Raw genomic sequence first — 19,002 nt, 5'->3', positions numbered from 1 at the left:
CAACGAATTAAAACATAGTTCCAAGTAGCAGAGCGAGAAAGGGGCGGAATGTTGTACTTACCCTATTAAAAATAATAATCTAAATCTATGAAGATCCGCCATTGCTGCGTGTTAAACATATATTGTTCATCAAGGGTTCAATAAATTCCAATATAGGATCTGTTTCGGACTGTGTAAGCCTACAATTTGGTCACCTTCAACCACATACCGTCTTTCGGGTACAGGATAAAACTGCTTATCAGAAACTCCATCGGTATGGTAGTCTTGGCACTAGGCTCCACCCGGAACTCGTTCAACAGGAGCGCTAGCCCAACTCGGCCTTGCATCATACCGAACCGCAACCCGATGCACATCCTTGGTCCCTCACCGAACGGGGTCCACGCAAAGGGATGCCGTTCGGCTACTGCTTCCGCGCTGAACCGGTCCGGATCGAAGCGTTTCGGGTCGGGAAAGTAATCCGGATCGTGCTGGATATGGTACGATGGCACCAGTAGAGGTGTGCCGGCTTCCAAAACTGTATCCGTCCCGGGCACTCGGTAGTCCTTGGAGGCAATTCGGAAGTTTCCCGGAATCGGGGGGTACTTCCGCAACGATTCTACAAAGAGATACTTGGTCAGCAAGGTGCGGTACGCTAAAGCCCAAAACATTACCGTTCAAGATTTGGTCTAAATAATGCATCTCCAGCACCGCTTCGTACGTCATCTGTCCACCGTGGCGCTCCAGAGCTTCCTTGACGCACCGGCGGGCCCGGCCCTGAATCTCTTGATCGAGCGCCAACTCGTACAGAGCCCACGTCATCATCGTGGCGGAAGTTTCAAATCCGGCAGCAAAGAACAGGAACGCCTGTGCGGCTACCTCGTTGAACGTGAGCGTATCATCGCCGTTAGCGTCCGACGACTCCGGCCGTGCCTCGTCCAGCATTCCGATCAGTAGCTGCATGAAATCGTTGCGCTTGATGCCATGTTTCAACCGCGTGTCGATCGTGTCGCGCACCACTCTCAGGAAGTACTCGGATACGTCCCGTTGCAGAAAGCGAATGCCGAGCTTGCGGGACAACTTCGGCATGACCAAGATCATGAACCCGGTCACCCCGGACGGTGCCTTCTCGTTGATCTTGCGTCCCATCACCCGGAACTCGGCCTCGGGGTCCTTCAGACAGTTGCAGTCAATACCGAATGCACACGTCCCAATCACGTCCGTCGTGAAGCGTGCCACTAGATCCAACAGGTTCAGTACGCTGCCCTCATCCGCGGCGACCACTTCCTGGAGGTGGTCGGCAAACTGTCTGCCAACCGCCACCATCGTCGGGAACATCATCTTCATCTTGCCGGAGGTGAACGTCGGCGACAGCTTGTTGCGCAACGAGCGCCACTCCTGGCCCTCCAGATTGAACAGATGCGCCGTCAGCGGATCGTGCTTTTTGTTGTAGTACCCACCGCGGTCGTGAAAGTACTGGAAGTCCTTCACGAAAATGTTCCTCAACAGCTCCAGGTCGGTGACGATGGCCACCGGAACGGTAAACATGTACGACCCGACAAACGGATGGCTTGCCTTGCGTGCGTTGTAGACATCCTGTAAAGCTGACAAGACGTGTACCTTACTTCCGACGCCCTTGAAGATACCGTACAAAAACAGTGGCTCCAGGTACGGGACGCCCCGGTCCTTCCAGTAGGACTGCTTTCGAATGATGTAGTAAACGGCTGCAGCTGCGGCCACACCCAAAAGGGCAACCAGTACGGCTAGCATCGTACTGCGCCACCAAAAACACTAGCAGCCAACTGAAGCGATGTTTTAATGCGTGCCGGGCGCTAATCGAATTCGAACGTGATGACGCCACCCGCGGCTATATCGGTCTTACGGGTGTAGTGGTCCAATCACGGCGAATTGTTTACGCTGTCGCAATCACCAACTCACTCACGCCGTTTATGATCGCCGGCAATTTGGTTAGGTCTACCGGACAGTTCGTTCTATTCGAGTGCCCATCGTTTTAATTTTTACAGCAATAGGTCCGATAATTGTTTACTATTTGAAGAAATACTATGTTTACAGTTTATTCATACGTGATAAAGTCAGTGCTTGTGTTTCATTCACCAGAAAATTGTAATGGATTCTTACAGATAACAAATAAAGATCTTGCATCTTCAAAACCTCCATAAACATTCAGATAAAGAGGAAGCTGTCACATCTGAACTTGACCAGATCATTCGTGTACAGGATCATCAAACGTTTCAAGGAAACTGGTACAGTTGTCTCCAAAAAGAAACCGGGGAAAAACGGACTGTAAGGACTTCAGCGGTAATCAAAGCGATGAAGGAGCGTATTGGACGAAATCGAGAATAATAGAAAAGGAAAAATAATAGAAATATATAATAGAAAAGGATCTTGGATATAGTCCTTTTAAGAAGCAGAGGATTCATGGATGAGCTCTCTAAAATGTTGCCGATAGGGTTGTCAGATCTCGGATGCTCCTGAAGACAACATAATTTTTTCGGATCAAAAATTGTTCACTTTAGAGGCAACTTTGAACAAGCAAAATGATCGTCTCTATGGCGGAAATTTTCGTGATATACCAGCCGATAAAAGAGAGGTAGAGGTAGGATAAAAGAGGAATCGAGAGCTACCTAAATGCATTAGCTGTGATGATTTGGGGAGCAATATCAGCAAAAGGCAAACTACCACTGTTATTCGTCGATCGGGTCGTGAAAATCAACAAGCAGTACTACTTGCAAAACGATATCAGAAGCCATTTGCTTCCTTGTATCAAGGAACTTTTGTGAGATTGGTTCTTCAGAAATGGTGCCAACAAAATTTGCCATCTTTCATCAGTTCCTCTGAATGGCCCTCATCGTCCTCCGATTTGAACTCACTCGACTTTAATATCTGGGGTTACATGCTAGGAAAGTTAAGCAACGTAAAGCATATGAGTTTGGACACTTTTAAGAATCATTCCATCAAAATCTAGGATGAAATGCCGAAAGAAGTCGTGCGTGCGGCGTGTGATGCTTTCGAAAAGTGACTTCGAGCCGTAATCAAACACAAAGGCGAAAAATTTGAATTGTAGTAAATGCATTGTAAGTTTGCTACTGTAACATGTTATTAAAACAGTTAGAAGAGAGAAATAAAAATTATTCTGATTTTTATAACATAATTTAAGTGTATCACTTTCACGTTGCCACCCTGTATAACGTTCTCCAAAAACCCAAAATGTGACAAGTCAGGTTAAAGGCGATTGGGTCATACTTTCCGGGACGCCTAATAGAAGCCTGCGTTCGAACGGTGTTGGTAACCAGGTTTTTCTACCAACATTAAAATTATCGCTTCTAACACCCATCCCTATCTATATATTATCCAGTCATAGCGATAAGATTGGGAACCCCTTTGTACGACCGACAGAGATTGTTCGGACTCGGGACATTGGTGTAGGAATGGCAGAAAATGACAAGAATTGAATATATTGTAACAAAAGATAATATAACAATGCGGCAAACAATACTTGCTTTTAATACAATTATGAAAGCTGTTGTTTCAGGATCTACAATTTCGTCACCTTCAGCCAGAGGCCATCTTTCGGGGCCAGAATGAAGCTGTTCTCAACGAACTGCATCGGGATGGACGTTTTCTCGTACGTACTGAACTGGAATCCCTTCAACAGATAGGCCAATCCAATCCGTGCCTGCATCATGCCGAACCGCAGCCCGATGCAAATCCTGGGACCCTCACCGAACGGAGTCCAGGCGTACGGGTGACGCTTCGCCTCCTCCTCGGGACTGAAACGCTCCGGATCGAACCGGAGCGGCTCCGGGAACAGGTCCGGATCCCGCTGTATCGGGTAGATCGGTATAAACACCGGAACGCCGGCCTTGATCACCGAATCCGTACCCGGCACTCGATAATCTTTGGCCGTCAGCCGGAAGTGCATCGGCACCGGCGGATACTTCCGAAGGGACTCTGTGGAAAAGTGAACGTTGGAATTTAAAATGGCGTACTCCATTGACATAGGTCCCACCCAACGTACCGTTTAGTATTTGGTCCAAATACTTCATCTCTATGGTGGCTTCGTAGGTCATCTCGCCGTTGTGCCGCTTCAGCACGTCGTTCACACACTGGCGTCCCTTCTGCTGGATGTCCTGATTTTGGGCCAGCTCGTACAGTGTCCAGGTGAGCAGCGTGGATGACGTTTCGAAACCGGCGAAGAAGAACACGAATGCCTGGGCGGCCACCTCGTTGAACGTCAGCGACTCGTCCGGATTTTCGGTGTTTCGCAGCATGCCGATCAACAAGTCCATGAAATCGTGCCGCTGAATACCGTGTTCGACCCGGTAGTCGATCGTCTCGCGCACCACCTTCAGCAAAAAGGACGACACCTCCGTGTCGATAATCTTCACCCCAATCAGTTTGCTCAGCTTCGGTATGAGCGTAACCAGCGCGCCCACGAAGTTGGACGGCTGTTTCTCGATCAGCCGCCTACCGATGGCTCGGAACTTGGCGTCCGGATCCTTCATGCTGTTGCACTCGATCCCAAACGCGCACGTCCCGATCACGTCCGTCGTGAAGCGGGCCAAAATGTCCTTCAGTTCGAACTCGTCCTGACTCTTAACCGTTTCCTCCATAAACTCATTCAGCTGCTTGCCGGCGGCCACGATCGTCGGGAACATCGTCTTCATCTTGCCGGAGGTGAACGTCGGTGACAGCTTGTTGCGCAACGAGCGCCACTTCTGGCCCTCCAGATTGAACAGATGCGCCGACAGTGGGTCATACTTTTCGTTGTAGTACATCCCGCGGTCGTGGAAGTACTGGAAGTCTTTGACGAGAATCGTCTTGATCAAATCCAAATCCGTCACCAGCACTACCGGCGACAGGAACATGTACGCTCCCATGAACGGGTGCTGTCCTTTGTACGCGCCATAGTATTTCTCCAGCGAAGTCGTAAAATGTTCCTTCGTGCCGGCGCCCTTGAAACTGCCGAAAAAGAACGCCGGCTTGGGGTGAGGCACTCCGTTGTCTTTCCAGTAGGACTGCTTGCGCACGACGTAATACACGAAGCCACCGACGACGGCCACAATCGCGACGAGGGCCTCCAGCGAAAAAAACATCGCACCGTTACGTTCGAATGATTCGAGTTAACTAAAAATAACAGCGCGGTTTTGAGTCGCGGTAAGCCCACACAATCCGGGCCGGATTCTGATGGAAGTAACGGCGTGTGCGTGAGTCAATCGATTATGAAATGTTTGATTCCACCATTCTCACAGTCAAGGCCAAGCTGGAAACATATGGTCATGGGCGCTACATTGCCGGTTGCATGATGTTGGCCACATAGTTTCTCGAGCACCCAGATAATTAGACATCCGATCAGAAAAATGATTCATTCGGATCTGTTCGGGGTGCAAATGGGTAGAAATGGCCAGTAACAGAACGCGCCAGAGTACGCAAGATTTAATTACATTACTGTAGCGGCGAACATGTCAAGTTTTGTTCCTGGTACTTTTCCATTACTGGTTGCACGGCAGAAAAGAAAGGGTTTCTTGTACCGAATCGTCACTGGTGATGAAAAGGGGAGTTATTACAAGAATCCTGAATCTAAAAAGGTCTGGATACAGCCTGGCGAACCAGGTCCATCGCAACCAAAGCGAAATATTCACTGCGCAACAGATATGCTGTGGTGGAATATGAAAGGTGTGGTGTACTTTAAGCTTTCAAAACCAAATGAAATTATTGAATGACAATCCCATCAACAACAATAGATGCATTTGAATGAAAGCTTTGGCATAAAAGCATAAAACGACGAGAATGGGATAAAAGACATAATAAGCTGATTTTTCAAAACAGCTGATATCATTTTTCAAAACCGAAAAATGGATCTCTGAGTGGAACACAGATAAAGATAAGAAGTTCTTTCGACACGGAATCGACGTACTATCAAAAAGATGAGAGAAAGTAATAGCCAACAACGGACAATACTTCCTGTCTTCCTGATTTTCCTGTCTTCGCGTGGGTCCTTTTCCCAGGGGATGTCCTGAGGTTAAATTTAGGCTGTCCAGGGGCTGTAAGCGGACCGCAGTTGCACTTGACTCATGCTTCGATTGCGTCGATAATTCTGCGCGTCGTACATGTTCTTAAGGATTCTTCTATTCCTTCCTTCGTTACGCATGCGTATCGAGTGCTTCCAGATGTGCGCCAAACATGCCTAACTAATGTAACTTTCTGCCCTGCCGACGTCTGTTTAATATTACTTTTGGTCGAGTCCTAATCTGAATCCTTTCGGAGGGACATTTATTGTCCTATTATTTATGTGTTTTTTCTAGGGCGTGACACTGATATGCGTTTACGTTTCCCGTGGGCTAGTTCTTGTGATAAGAATTATGCTTATTATTCACAACAAGTACACACCCCAGACGTTCCCGTTCTGCGGGGTGTGCTGTTTCTTTGGAGAGTAGATAAACTTCATAGCACCGGTTCGCAACCGTTTTCCAAAAATTCCCAAATCTTGATGCGGATGGCGGAAGATAAGGCGGAAAGATAAGAAGCGTTAATAACGTCTCCCGATGGCCAACATCCTGCCATCAGTCGCGCAGGTAACGACCACCAGATCACATCACCAGACACATCTGTCATGTTTCTGCATCTACTCCTCCTAACGCTCCTACTGGGCGTGCTGTGGGTTCGTCGCCGGTTCTCGCACTGGAAAGATCGCGGAGTCCAGTACGTGGAGCCAACGTTCCCCCATGGCAACCTGGCCGGAATGGGCAGTACGCTCCACATGGCGGACATCATCCGCAGCGTGTACGGGCAGCTGAAGGGCAAGACGGGTGGATTGGGATTCGCCGGCATGTACTTCTTCCTCAACCCCGTCACGGTGGTGTTCGATCTGGAGCTAGTGAAAAATGTGCTCGTGAAGGACTTCCAGTACTTCCACGACCGCTCGGTGTACCACAACGAGAAAGACGACCCGCTGTCGGCGCACCTGTTTGCGATGGAGGGCACCAAGTGGCGCTCGCTGCGCTCGAAGCTAACCCCGACGTTCACGTCCGGCAAGATGAAGATGATGTTCCCCACCATCCGGGCGGTGACCGAAGAGTTTAGCAAGTGCGTCGCCGGCACGATCAAAATCGACCCCGAGCTGGAACTGAAAGAGCTACTGGCCCGCTTCACCACCGACGTGATCGGGAACTGTGCGTTCGGATTGGACTGCAACAGCTTGAAGGATGCCGATGCCGAGTTTCGGCGGATGGGCAAAAAAGTGTTCCAGGTGACCCGGTTTGCCCTGGTGAAGCGCTTCCTTGCCTCGCAGTATCCGAACGTGGCCCGCCGGTTGGGCGTGACCAATAATGGGAAAGATGTGTCCAAGTTCTTCCTTAACGCGGTACGCGAAACGATCCAGTATCGAATCGCGAACAACGTCCAGCGGAACGACTTCATGAGCCTGCTGATGGAGTTGATGAGGGAAGAGGATGCGGATCCGCTCACGATCGAGCAGGCCACCGCGCAAGCTTTCGTGTTCTTTTTGGCCGGTTTCGAGACCTCGTCCACGGCGATGTCGTTCTGCTTGTACGAGCTCGCCGTCAACCCGGAACTCCAGCGCAAGGCGAGAGACAATGTGAACGAAGTACTGAAGCGTTACGACGGCACCCTGAGCTACGAGGCGCTGCAGGACATGGACTACATCGACATGTGCATCAACGGTAGGTATTGGGAGTGACAGGGCAGACCAGGGTTTCTTATGCCGATCCGTTTTTGTCCCACAGAATCCCTGCGAAAGTACTCCCCGGCTGCGACGCTATCGAGGGTCGCCTCGAAGGACTATCCTGTGCCCGGTACGAAGCATTTCATTCCGAAGGGCCAAACGGTGCTCATACCGGTTCATGGAATCCATCACGATCCTGAGTACTACCCAGACCCGGATCGGTACATGCCGGAACGGTTCGACGAGCAAACCAAAGCGAGCCGCAATCCGTATGCCTTCCTTCCGTTCGGGGAGGGTCCCCGAAACTGCATTGGCCTGCGGTTCGGGCTCATGCAGGCACGGATCGGGATGGCTGTGTTGCTGAAGAACTTCCGCTTTACCCTATCACCGAAGATGCCGGTTCCACTTCGGGCGTCCCCTTCGAACACCGTGTTCACGATTGACGGGGGTTTGTTCTTGAAGGTCCAAACAGTGTAACCACCAGTAGGAAGTAAATCTGCAGCTCCGCAAATGTGTTGTAGATAGCAATATTTTAAAAGTAGCCGGCATTATGATGTGCACCGTCATGCTTATGCCATGATAATGGCCATTTTGCAGCCCATAAATTATCTCAGCCTAGTGCCCACTCCCTGTACCAGAGAATTTAGCAGCCAGATAACATTTCGTTGGTTGTAAAGTCTGCGGCGTGCAAAACAGGGAACGATTGCTTATTTTGCCGCAGCACTCCTCCGGTATTAGTGAGCCCCGGAGGAGCTAGTCAGTGAAATATTTGGGAACATCTAGACCAAAGGATCACCTTGAAACACCTAGTTTAGAAATAAGTGTTATGCAGTTTTGCAGATATGTTCCTTATCTGTCGCAGAGAAATACTATGCTGTTCAATAAATCGACAAGAACTCGACAAGAAAAATACGTTTTTACGGTTTGAAATGCGCTTTATTATTCAGGATGGCCTTCCTGAACATCAATGAACTTGTTCCCAAGAGACTCCAACTTATAAATTCCATTTCTGAAGTGATAATCTGGCAGGGCATTAAAATACGCTTCCGCAGCTGTTATGACGTCATAATTCAATGAGAAACGCTTTTCACGCATGATTTTTTTTGGGTCTGAAAACAGATGGCAATCACTAGTGGCCAAATCTTTTGAATGCGGTGGAAATTCCAACAAATCGAACTTAAATTCATGATTTTTTACCATTTTCAAAATGCTCTTGTGACAGGGTGCATTGCCCTGATGAAAGAGAATGTTTTTCTTCTTTAACCCGGGCCTTTTTCACGCATTTTCACTTTCAGTAGGTCTAGAATGTTATAACAATAATCAACATTTATTGTTTGACCAGTTTGCAAATAACCCGCTAAAAAAATTTCATTCGCATCCCACAAAACCGATGCTAACATCTTTTTAGGCAACTTCTAGACGAACTCGTTTTGGAACCGCAGAAAATGGTTCACACCACTCCTTAGCCTCTTGTTTTGATTCAGAACCCAAGTCTCGTCCATAGTGGTGATTCGATGCACAAAATGCATGCAAATGCTTTATCTTATCGAAGACGCTTTCAATGTTCTCAATAAAGATGCATTCGAATGCCTTTTTAGCGAATGCGGTACACATTTTGCAAACAGCTTTCTGAAACACAATACTTCAGTCAAAATATTAATTAAACAGCTCAATAAGATGGCTAGGCCTTATATTAAATCTCTGTAAGTGATTCGACGATTTTCCAATACTATATCCGGTATTTTTTACGATTTCAGGTGTTATGTCTGTTTTTTGACGTTTTTGACATGGATCGCCTTGAAGCCTAGTGCGACCACATTTAAACTCAGAAATCCCCCTTTTAACCTTCTAATTAAAGGTGAAGAGTTCTTGTACACTTTCAATATTCGTTCATAAATCTTCTTTGCTTTTAAATCTTTTAAAAATAAAAATTAAGTCACCGCACGATACTTGATTTTTTCGATTGTAAATAAATGCTGTGACACGTCGATACTAAATGGCTTGTAAATAAAAAGTAAGTGATCGATTGAAATGATACTTCACAAACAATCATATGAAGAGTGGACCAATATAAAAAAAAAATATTGGACTCCTAGCAGCGCCCTGTGATATCGAGGCTGCGAACTTATTGAACACCCCAACATCACTTTAGGTTTATGCGCACATGATCGGTTTATGCTTTGCGTAAAAACCAGCACGATTTTATGCTGCGTCCATTCTGCTGTATACCTAACCGTGATTCTCCGTGGACTTTGTAGCTCGTAAACCAGTTCACAGTGGCCGACAGACGACGACCTCCGCTGAATGCCAATTCGTAACCCACCGGACAATCACCAACAAGCAATTCACCGAGACACACAAACACTGCTTGCGTTATCGGTGTATTTACGCCAAATCGCGCCATTCGTCGCACAACTGCCTCAGCTGCCCGGTCAGTCTCGTTTCGCTTTCGGTTGAAGCACCACACTGGTCACAAGATGCTGGCAGTGATTGGAACAGTTTTTCTCGCCCTTCTCGCCTTGTGCTACGTTTGGGTCAGGGAGCGCCGGTACCGCTTCTGGGCCGACCGTTACGTGGCGTATATCGAACCGCAGTTTCCGTACGGCAATTTCAAGACACTCGGCAAGGTCGAACACATTGCACCGATCACGCAGCGACACTACGAACACTTCAAGCGGCTTGGGGTGCCCTACGGCGGAGTGTTTATGCTGACGACCCCTCTGCTCTACATTTTCGACACCGAGCTCATCAAGACGCTGCTGGTGAAGGACTTCCAGTACTTCCCGAACCGGGGCGTGTACTTCAACGAGCGCGATGATCCGCTGTCGGCACACATGTTCGCCATCGAGGGCCAGAAGTGGCGCACGCTGCGCACGAAGCTCTCGCCCACCTTCACTTCCGGCCGGATCCGGACGACGCTCCCGCTGGTGATCGAGGTTTGCCGGCGCTTCCGGGACCACGTCCGGGCAGCGGTGGTCGACGGTGAGTCGAACGTGGTCGAAGTGCACGATCTCCTATCGCGATACACGATCGACGTGATCGGGGCGTGTGCGTTCGGGATCGAGTGCAACAGTTTCCGCGATCCGGACAACGAGTTCCGCCGGTACGGGAAGATCGCGTTCGACAAGCTACCCCACTCGCCCCTCGTCGTGTACCTGATGAAGGCGTTCCGAGGGTACGCAAATCGGCTCGGCATGAAACAACTGCACGACGATGTGTCCCGATTCTTCCTGGGCGTCGTCCGGGACACGGTCGAACTCCGGGAGCGGGAGAAAATTGTCCGGAACGACTTCATGGATTTGCTGTTGAAGCTGAAAAACACTGGCCGGCTGGAGGATGGTGGCGAGCAGATTGGCCACATCACGTTCGAGGAAATAGCGGCCCAAGCGTTCATTTTCTTCACCGCCGGCTATGACACATCCTCGACGGCAATGACCTACACACTGTACGAGCTGGCACTGAACCAAGCGGCACAGGAGAAGGCCCGAGCCTGCGTCCGGGAAACACTGCACAAGTACGATGGCCAGCTTACGTACGAAGCCTTGTCCAACATGCCGTATCTGGAGCAGTGCATCGATGGTAAGGGCGCGGGGCACGGGCTGTGGTTGTTATCTGAACCGATTGCCTATACTGTTTGTCTCGTTTCCATTGCAGAGACGCTTCGCAAACATCCCCCGGTGGCGATCCTGGAGCGGAACGCTGATAAAGACTATCGGGTGCCAAACAGCGGGTTGGTTCTGCGCCGTGGTCAAAAGGTCATGATACCCATCTACGCGATGCACCACGATCCGGATCACTTCCCCGAACCGGACGAGTACCGGCCGGAGCGGTTCTCACCGGAGGAGGTAGCCAAGCGTGATCCGCACTGCTACTTGCCGTTCGGTGAGGGTCCTCGGATCTGCATCGGCATGCGCTTTGGGTCGCTCCAAGCGAAGGCGGGGCTGGCGAGCCTGCTGGATACGTTCCGGTTCAGTGTGTGCCCCCAAACGCAGATACCGGTGCAATACTCTCGGACCAACTTTATTCTGGGACCGGCGAACGGGGTACACCTGCGCGTCGAGTTACTGTGAAACGTTTCAAGTCCAAGGACGCCTCGCTCGGGGGCCAACTCGATTATCGGAATAAATAAAAAAATTCTAATTAGTGTTGAATGTAAAACATACTAGTTCCTCTCATTATTATCACAGATTTTACCTAAATGTCCACCTGGCCTTGAGGATCCACCAGTCAGATGACAACATTTTTCCCCGTGCAGTAACAATTGCTTGTTTTATTCGCAACGCCGGAGCAGCACACGAAGCATTCACAGTGTAATTTAATACGCGCCGTGGACCATCCATTATCCGGCATTGGACGAAACGAACACTCTCGCTGAGTGCAAGTCGTACACGTTTTCAAATGCCACCACCTAGCGTCTCAATCAAATCTGGAAGTCGTATCACATCCTCGCGCGCTGGCGATCGCCGTTTCTGGCCACGGAGACCTTCCCATTCTGCTGTCAGTCGATCGCCGATGGAGCTCGTAGTTAGACTTGTCGCCTATCTGGCGCTGCTCGTGGTGACGCTCTGTCTGGCCGTGTACTTGTACGTTACGCGGAGGTATTCCTTTTGGAAACGACACAATGTGCCCTTCGTCGAGCCGGAGTTGCCCTTCGGGAACTTTAAGGAGTTGGGTAAAAGCGTTCATCCGGCTCACCTGAGCCAGCGGTTCTACGAGCGGTACAAGGACATTGGTCATGGCTTCGTAGGGCTGTACATCTTCCTCAACCCGGTGCTGCTGGTGACTGAGCTGCGCCTGGTGAAGCGGATCCTGATCGAAGACTTTCACTACTTCCCCGATCGCGGTGTGTACTTCAACGAGCGGCACGATCCCCTATCAGCGCACCTGTTCTCACTCGAGGGTTCGAGGTGGCGTGATTTACGGTCCAAGATCACGCCGACGTTCACGAGTGGCCGCATGAAGAGTGCGTTCCCGCTAGTGCTCGACACCGCTTTGCGGTTCTGTGAATTCCTCCAGACGCTGTGTGGCGATAGTACCGGGAGCGTGGTCGAAGTCCGCGATCTGATGGCTCGCTTCACGACGGACGTGATTGGGTCGTACGCGTTCGGGCTCAACTGCAACAGTTTCGGCGATCCCGACAACGAGTTCCGCCGTATCGGTCGGAAACACTTCGACACACCACGGAACCATCCACTGGCCGTGTTCCTGATGAAAACGTTCCGTGGCCTAGCGAACGCGCTCGGCCTCAAATTGATCCATGATGACGTGGCCGCATTCTTCAGCGGCACCATCCGCAGCACGATCGAGCACCGCGAGCGGACCGACGAGCGACGGAATGACTTCCTCGACCTGCTGATAAGCCTGAAGAACACCGGTATGCTAGAGGGCGCCAACGAGATAGTGGGCCGCCTGACGTTCGAGGAAATAGCGGCCCAGGCGTTCATCTTTTTCACCGCCGGCTTCGAGACGTCGGCCAGTGCGATGACCTACACGCTGTACGAGCTGGCTCTGGACGGCGGCACCCAACAACGGGCCCGGGACTGTGTTCTCAGCGAGCTCGAACGGCACGACGGCCAACTGACGTACGATTCGTTCAAGAATATGCTCTACTTGGACCAATGCATTTATGGTAAGGGGGGGTCTAACCGGTCTAGTCCACCTGGGTCCTAACTTGGCGCGTCTCTTTCTTGCCCCAGAGACTCTCCGCAAGTATCCACCGGTGGCCGTTCTCGAGCGCACGGTCGCGAAGCAGTACAAAATTCCCGGTACCACCGTCGTGCTGCCCGTGGGAATGAAGATCATGATCCCGGCATACGCGATCCAGAACGATCCGGCCATCTATCCCGATCCACACCGTTACGACCCGGATCGGTTCACACCCGAGCTGATGGCTCGGAGGAATCCGTGCGCTTACCTACCGTTTGGCGAGGGTCCTCGAATATGTGTCGGGCTGCGGTTCGGGTTGATGCAGGCACGGATTGGGTTGGCTCTGCTACTGAAACACTTCCGTGTGCTGCCCTGCGAGGATACGGAAGTGCCGCTGACGTACTCCACGACGGCATTCGTGCTGACTCCGGTGAACGGGGTGCGGTTACGATTGGAGCGATACGAGTAAGAAAGAGAAATTAAAAAACGGAAATTTAAAGTAATTCAAAAACACGGCAGAGAAACCTAAAGGCCGGTCTACACGCTGCGATCTGCAATGCAATATCGCATGAAGTGACATCTCCGGAGACGTCATAAATGTCACTGCCGCGAGTGGAAATCTGAAGACTCGACATGCAATTTGTGAACAAATTTCAAAACAGGGTCAGTTTGTCGGTTGGACATGTTGGAATCAGCCATGGAAGCAACACTGTGTTGGTTTGCCTTACCATTGTGCTTTTCGGTTAAAAAGCGAAAAAAGAACGTGCGAAGAGGTTACAGTGTCGAGGAAATTGCTTTTAAATGGCATCGTATGCCTGCGCCTTTTTATTCCGATCACTATATTTTTTATTTTTTAGTTGCCAAAGACATGGCAGACTTTCGTAAATTTTTATAAATTCAGTTACACACTTTCGCGAACGTTGACGAAGCGTCCAAAATATAAATAAGAGGCCAAAACAAAACATCAACAAGTCAACCGACAAACTGACCCTGTTTTGAAATTTGTTCACAAATTGCATGTCGAGTCTTCAGATTTCCACCCGTGGCAGTGACATTTATGACGTCTCCGGAGATGTCACTTCAGGCGATATTGCATTGCAGATCGCAGCGTGTGGACCGGCTTTAACCTCTAGGAATCATTTTTAAAATTAATAAATAAGAGATTCATTTTTGGAAACGATAAGAAAAAAAAATTGTCCATTGCGACACCTAATTCGCACCCATTATTCGTCCTTGACCGAGCGCATGCGGTCTACACATTGCCAACACGACGCCACCGGTAAAGAGTTATTAGTTGGTAGTGTTGGTCGCGTTAATACCGGTTCCGCGGGGCGGGTGACGAAGCGACGTCGTGTCGTTGGCATCATGTTCCACTTTCCGGCCGTAAACATAACACACACCATCGTCAGCTGACGACGGCGAAGCGCTAAACAAACGCGAATCATTGCGCATCAGTTCCTTCGCGATCGTTGGCCGTGCTGCGTGTTGCTGAGATAATCACGGACCGTAATTGGCCGTTTCATAACGTACGGGTTGCGACGATGTTCGTCTATCTGCTGCTGGCCGTTATCACGGTCTCGGTGTGGTACGTGCGCCGGAAGTACTCGTTCTGGTCCGATCGGAGTGTCCCGTTCGTGCGGCCACGGTTCCCCTTCGGCAACATACAGGCCATCGGGAGGCGAATGCACTCGTCGCAGCTGATGACCAAGTTCTACACGGAGCTGAAACCGTCCGGTCGGCCGTTCGCTGGGATCTTCTTCTTCACCAACCCGGTGGCTCTGGCGCTCGATCTGGACTTTGTGAAGAGTGTGCTGGTGCGGGACTTTACGCACTTTCACGATCGGGGCATGTACTACAACGAAAAGGACGATCCGATCTCGGGCCACCTGTTCAACATCGAGGGCTCGAAGTGGACCAATCTGCGCAAGAAGCTGGTGCCCACGTTCTCATCCGGCAAGATCAAGCTGATGTGTCCGACGATCGTGGCCGTGGGTGAGCGCTTCCGGGAGTGCCTGGAGCGGTGTATCGATGGCTCCGGCGACGGTGGGGGTGACGGCGTGGTGGAGATGAAGGAACTGCTCGCCCGGTTTACGACGGACGTGATCGGGACGTGCGCGTTCGGGATCGACTGCAACAGTTTGAACGATCCGAAGGCCGAGTTTCTGCGCATGGGCCGCAAGGTGTTCGAGGTGCCACGCGGTCGCATTCTGAAGTTTTTCTTCATGGCCTCGTTCAAGGATTTTTCGCGTCGGATCCATATCAAGGGCACGAGTGAGGATGTTTCTGCGTTCTTTTTCAAGGTCGTTCGGGAGACGATCGAGTACCGGGAGAAGAACAACGTTCAGCGCAACGATTTTATGAACCTGCTGATGCAGCTGAAGAACAGTGGGCAACTGGACGATTCCGGCGAGGAGGTGGGCAAGCTGAGTCTGAACGAAGTGGTGGCTCAAGCGTTCGTGTTCTTCCTCGGGGGGTTTGAAACGTCCTCAACAACGATGTCCTATTGCCTGTACGAGCTGTCACTGAACCAAGCGGCACAGGAGAAGGCCCGAGCCTGCGTCCGGGAAACACTGCACAAGTACGATGGCCAGCTTACGTACGAAGCGCTGATGGATATGCCCTACATCGATCAGTGTATCAACGGTAAGAGGCATTCTTAGAGATCCTGGAAGCCATTTACCAATGGCCATTGTTCCTTTTCAGAATCGCTTCGAAAGTATCCACCGGGAGCAAACCTGCTCCGGCAAGTTACGCGCGAGTACCGCGTGCCGGGGACCGATATCACCTTCCCAAAAGGGATGAACGTAATGATTCCGGTTTATGCCATCCATCACGATCCGGAATACTATCCTGACCCGGAATGCTATGATCCGGAGCGGTTCGCACCGGAACGTATCGAGAGCCGCCCTCCGTACACGTTCCTGCCGTTCGGCGAGGGGCCAAGGATTTGCATTGCGCAGCGATTCGGTATGCTGGAAGCTCGCATCGGGTTGTCGGTATTGCTGATGAATTTTAGCTTCTCTCGCTGCTCGAAGACCAATATCCCGTTGGTTATTTCAGCGCGCCACGCAATCCTTACACCGGAAGGTGGACTGTGGTTGAAGGTGGAAAAGCTGAAGGCGTGAAACGGTTCGTACTGATGGGAAGTAGCACATTTAAAACAAATCTATTCAACATATTTTGTGATAGTTTATTGATGAGGTTGTGGCGGGAAGGCATATTTGGCAGCTTATAGCGTGTGCCATTGTCCCCGTTGATAGAGCAGTCGGTAACGAGTGTCTGCCAGCAGGCCGCTCGGTGGTTGTAATTGCCGGATAAGAAGAATCTAAGAAGAGTAGCAACATTTATAGAATTAGTACTATTATCACAGCAATAAACTTGTTATTCACATGTTTATCAGTATAAAAATTCATTTAAATCATTTAAAAGGCGTACCTTATTGCAATTAGCTTAGACGCTATCCGTATCAGGGCATGTTTATCCTATCGCACTGATAATGGGACCCTAATGGATTATAACGGTTGGTTCTCGGTGAATGATAAAGTGGTACGCACGTAGTGAAAACAATCGATGTTTAGTTAAAGCTTAATGCACAGATAAAACGTTAACTTATCATGGTTAAAATACATTTATATTTTATCGTTGTGACAATGCTTTGTTACGTTTCTGTCACCTTATTATGCTGCTGTAAAATGTAACTTGGTTACTGAAGCAATTGTCCTTTGAGGATACCTGCTACGATTAAGAAATGCGTTCAACTTCTAACCACACTTCACCGGCCGGTCCGTGAATCAAATTGATCGGATCAATTTTCAATCGCTGATTCGCTTCTCCGGTCGGAACACCAAAGCGATAGTGCTGCAACAGCATCGCCAATCCGAGTCGCGTTTGCAGCAGTCCGAAACGCATTCCGATACAAATCCGCGGTCCTTCCCCGAACGGAAGATAGCTGAAGCTTGGTTTCGATTCGAATCGTTCAGGGCGGAAAGCGAACGGTTCCGGGAAATGATCTGGATCATGCTGGAAGGCCAGATTCGGGACGATCACTCCAACGCCCTGCGGTAGCAGCTTCCCATTCGGTAGACGGTACGGCTGGGTCGTGATGCGATGCAACGTTGCAACCGGGGGATAGAGACGGAGCGTTTCTAAAAAAAGAAAGACAATGATTCACCCGTTTAGTGTTCCCGTGGCGGGCCTACCGTTGATAATCCATTCGACGTACTCCATCTGCATTATGGCGTCATATGAGAGTTGGCCGTTGTGCTTGGAGAGCACATCACGAACGCACTGACGACCCTTCGCTTGTGTCTCCGGATGTTTGGCCAACAAGTGCAGGGCGCAGGCCATCGTCGTGGCGGACGTTTCGAACCCGGCAAAGAAAAACACAAACGCCTGGGCCGCTATCTCCTCAAACGTGAGTCCCTCATCAGCCTCGTTCGACTCCTTTTTCATCATATCGATCAGCAGCTGCATGAAATCGTTTCGTCGAATGCCGTTTACCTCCCGATAGCGAATCGTATCCCGTACGACGGTGAAGAAAAAATCCGACACATCTTTATCGTTGAACCGCACACCAAGTGCTCTGGCAGGCCTGCGGAACATCATGGCAAAGAACACTTTCAGTGCCTTCAGCTTCGGTAGATTTATCATCCGTTTGCCCATTACCCGAAACTGGGAGTTTGGGTTTTCCAGGCTGTTGCACTCGATCCCGAAAGCGCACGACCCGATAACGTCCGTCATGAAGCGAGCCAGCAGTTCTTTCATATCCAATCGGACCGTGCCGGTGCACCGATCGGCCAGATACTGATCAAGCCGCGTTCCAACGTCGACAATCGTGTGGAACATCGCTTTCAGCTTCCCGGAGGTAAACGTCGGCGTAAGTTTCGCACGCAGCTGTCGCCATCGGGTACCCTCCATGAAGAACAGATTGGCGGACAGCGGGTCATCGCGCTCGTTGCTGTACACTCCCCGGTCCACGAAGCAGTTAAAATCCTTCACCAGCACGGTGCGAGCAAACTCCGGGGACAGCACTAGCAGCACCGGATCGCGGAAAAAGTAGATACCAACGTAATCGCCGTGGTGCTTCAGTTCACGGTACAACCGAAGAATGATGTACGCGAAGTGGATGGTGGGCTTCAGCGTGTCCCCGACATTCCCCACCGGAAACGATGGCACCGGATAGGGCACCTCCAACTTCGCCCAGAAACGATACCGCTGAAGGAAGTGCTCGTAAATCCACAGGAAACCGAGGCTGACGGTCAACGCAAGCAGGAACAGCCACATCTTGAAGAATCTCACCGGAGCGTACTGAAACGAGCTGGGCGATGGCACATTGAATAGTATCACAAATTCCACATTTTGCTTATCTCGATCGATTGTTGGATAGAGAACGGGACACCGATTTAGGGAGGCCTCTGATTGCAGCAATTACCCGGCGCTTTTTTTTAAATCGCTTTGTTTTGTTTACATCGGATTCGTGAACTTTCGTTGGCTCCGTTGAATGAACGCCTGAATGAACGTTGGAATACAGAAAGTTTCAGATATGCTGGCAAGGAGAAACAAATCTTTAGCAAAACATTACAGTGTTGTTTGTAGAAAATACTGTACCTTTTACTTGAAAAGCATCGCGAAGTATTGAACTATTAATTTCGGTCTCGTCGCAGGCACAAACTGTT

The 19,002-nt window shown here is 50.2% G+C and overlaps 6 protein-coding genes across 6 annotated transcripts in view; 4 read left to right on the top strand and 2 right to left on the bottom strand.

Annotated features, from left to right (window-relative positions):
* LOC131207906 (uncharacterized) overlaps nucleotides 1-8,158 on the top strand; it is a 9,232-nt gene extending 1,074 nt beyond the window's left edge. The window contains exons 2-6 of the mRNA XM_058200541.1: nucleotides 275-301; nucleotides 787-1,333; nucleotides 1,568-1,644; nucleotides 6,565-7,679; nucleotides 7,743-8,158. Coding sequence (XP_058056524.1) covers nucleotides 275-301; nucleotides 787-1,333; nucleotides 1,568-1,644; nucleotides 6,565-7,679; nucleotides 7,743-8,158 — 2,182 coding nt within the window. The remainder of the gene's footprint in view (nucleotides 1-274; nucleotides 302-786; nucleotides 1,334-1,567; nucleotides 1,645-6,564; nucleotides 7,680-7,742) is intronic.
* Nucleotides 3,533-5,094, bottom strand: LOC131206950 (probable cytochrome P450 6a14). Its single transcript, XM_058199556.1, has 2 exons — nucleotides 4,016-5,094; nucleotides 3,533-3,948 (listed from the first exon to the last, which is right to left on the bottom strand). The coding sequence occupies exons 1-2, from the start codon at nucleotides 5,091-5,093 to the stop codon at nucleotides 3,533-3,535; spliced, it is 1,494 nt and encodes a 497-aa protein (XP_058055539.1). The 5' UTR covers nucleotide 5,094.
* A 1,985-nt stretch (nucleotides 8,159-10,143) lies between the features above and the next one.
* On the top strand, nucleotides 10,144-11,820 carry LOC131210786 (cytochrome P450 6a8-like). The gene is made up of 2 exons (XM_058204078.1): nucleotides 10,144-11,260; nucleotides 11,336-11,820. Exons 1-2 carry the CDS (start codon nucleotides 10,159-10,161, stop codon nucleotides 11,749-11,751), a joined length of 1,518 nt encoding a protein of 505 aa, XP_058060061.1. The 5' UTR covers nucleotides 10,144-10,158; the 3' UTR covers nucleotides 11,752-11,820.
* Nucleotides 11,821-12,193: 373 nt separating this feature from the next.
* Nucleotides 12,194-14,443, top strand: LOC131209599 (probable cytochrome P450 6a23). Its single transcript, XM_058202700.1, has 2 exons — nucleotides 12,194-13,310; nucleotides 13,378-14,443. The coding sequence occupies exons 1-2, from the start codon at nucleotides 12,194-12,196 to the stop codon at nucleotides 13,794-13,796; spliced, it is 1,536 nt and encodes a 511-aa protein (XP_058058683.1). The 3' UTR covers nucleotides 13,797-14,443.
* A 376-nt stretch (nucleotides 14,444-14,819) lies between these two features.
* Nucleotides 14,820-16,717, top strand: LOC131208624 (cytochrome P450 6A1-like). Its single transcript, XM_058201424.1, has 2 exons — nucleotides 14,820-15,970; nucleotides 16,031-16,717. Exons 1-2 carry the CDS (start codon nucleotides 14,869-14,871, stop codon nucleotides 16,450-16,452), a joined length of 1,524 nt encoding a protein of 507 aa, XP_058057407.1. The 5' UTR covers nucleotides 14,820-14,868; the 3' UTR covers nucleotides 16,453-16,717.
* Nucleotides 16,718-17,002: 285 nt separating this feature from the next.
* LOC131208680 (probable cytochrome P450 6a20) lies at nucleotides 17,003-18,737 on the bottom strand. Its single transcript, XM_058201496.1, has 2 exons — nucleotides 17,527-18,737; nucleotides 17,003-17,472 (listed from the first exon to the last, which is right to left on the bottom strand). The coding sequence occupies exons 1-2, from the start codon at nucleotides 18,608-18,610 to the stop codon at nucleotides 17,069-17,071; spliced, it is 1,488 nt and encodes a 495-aa protein (XP_058057479.1). The 5' UTR covers nucleotides 18,611-18,737; the 3' UTR covers nucleotides 17,003-17,068.
* Nucleotides 18,738-19,002: the final 265 nt, after the last annotated feature.

This window comes from Anopheles bellator, chromosome 2, assembly GCF_943735745.2.
Source record: "Anopheles bellator chromosome 2, idAnoBellAS_SP24_06.2, whole genome shotgun sequence".
Taxonomy (NCBI): Eukaryota; Metazoa; Arthropoda; class Insecta; order Diptera; family Culicidae; genus Anopheles; species Anopheles bellator.
This window is presented reverse-complemented; position numbering and strand designations above follow the sequence as displayed.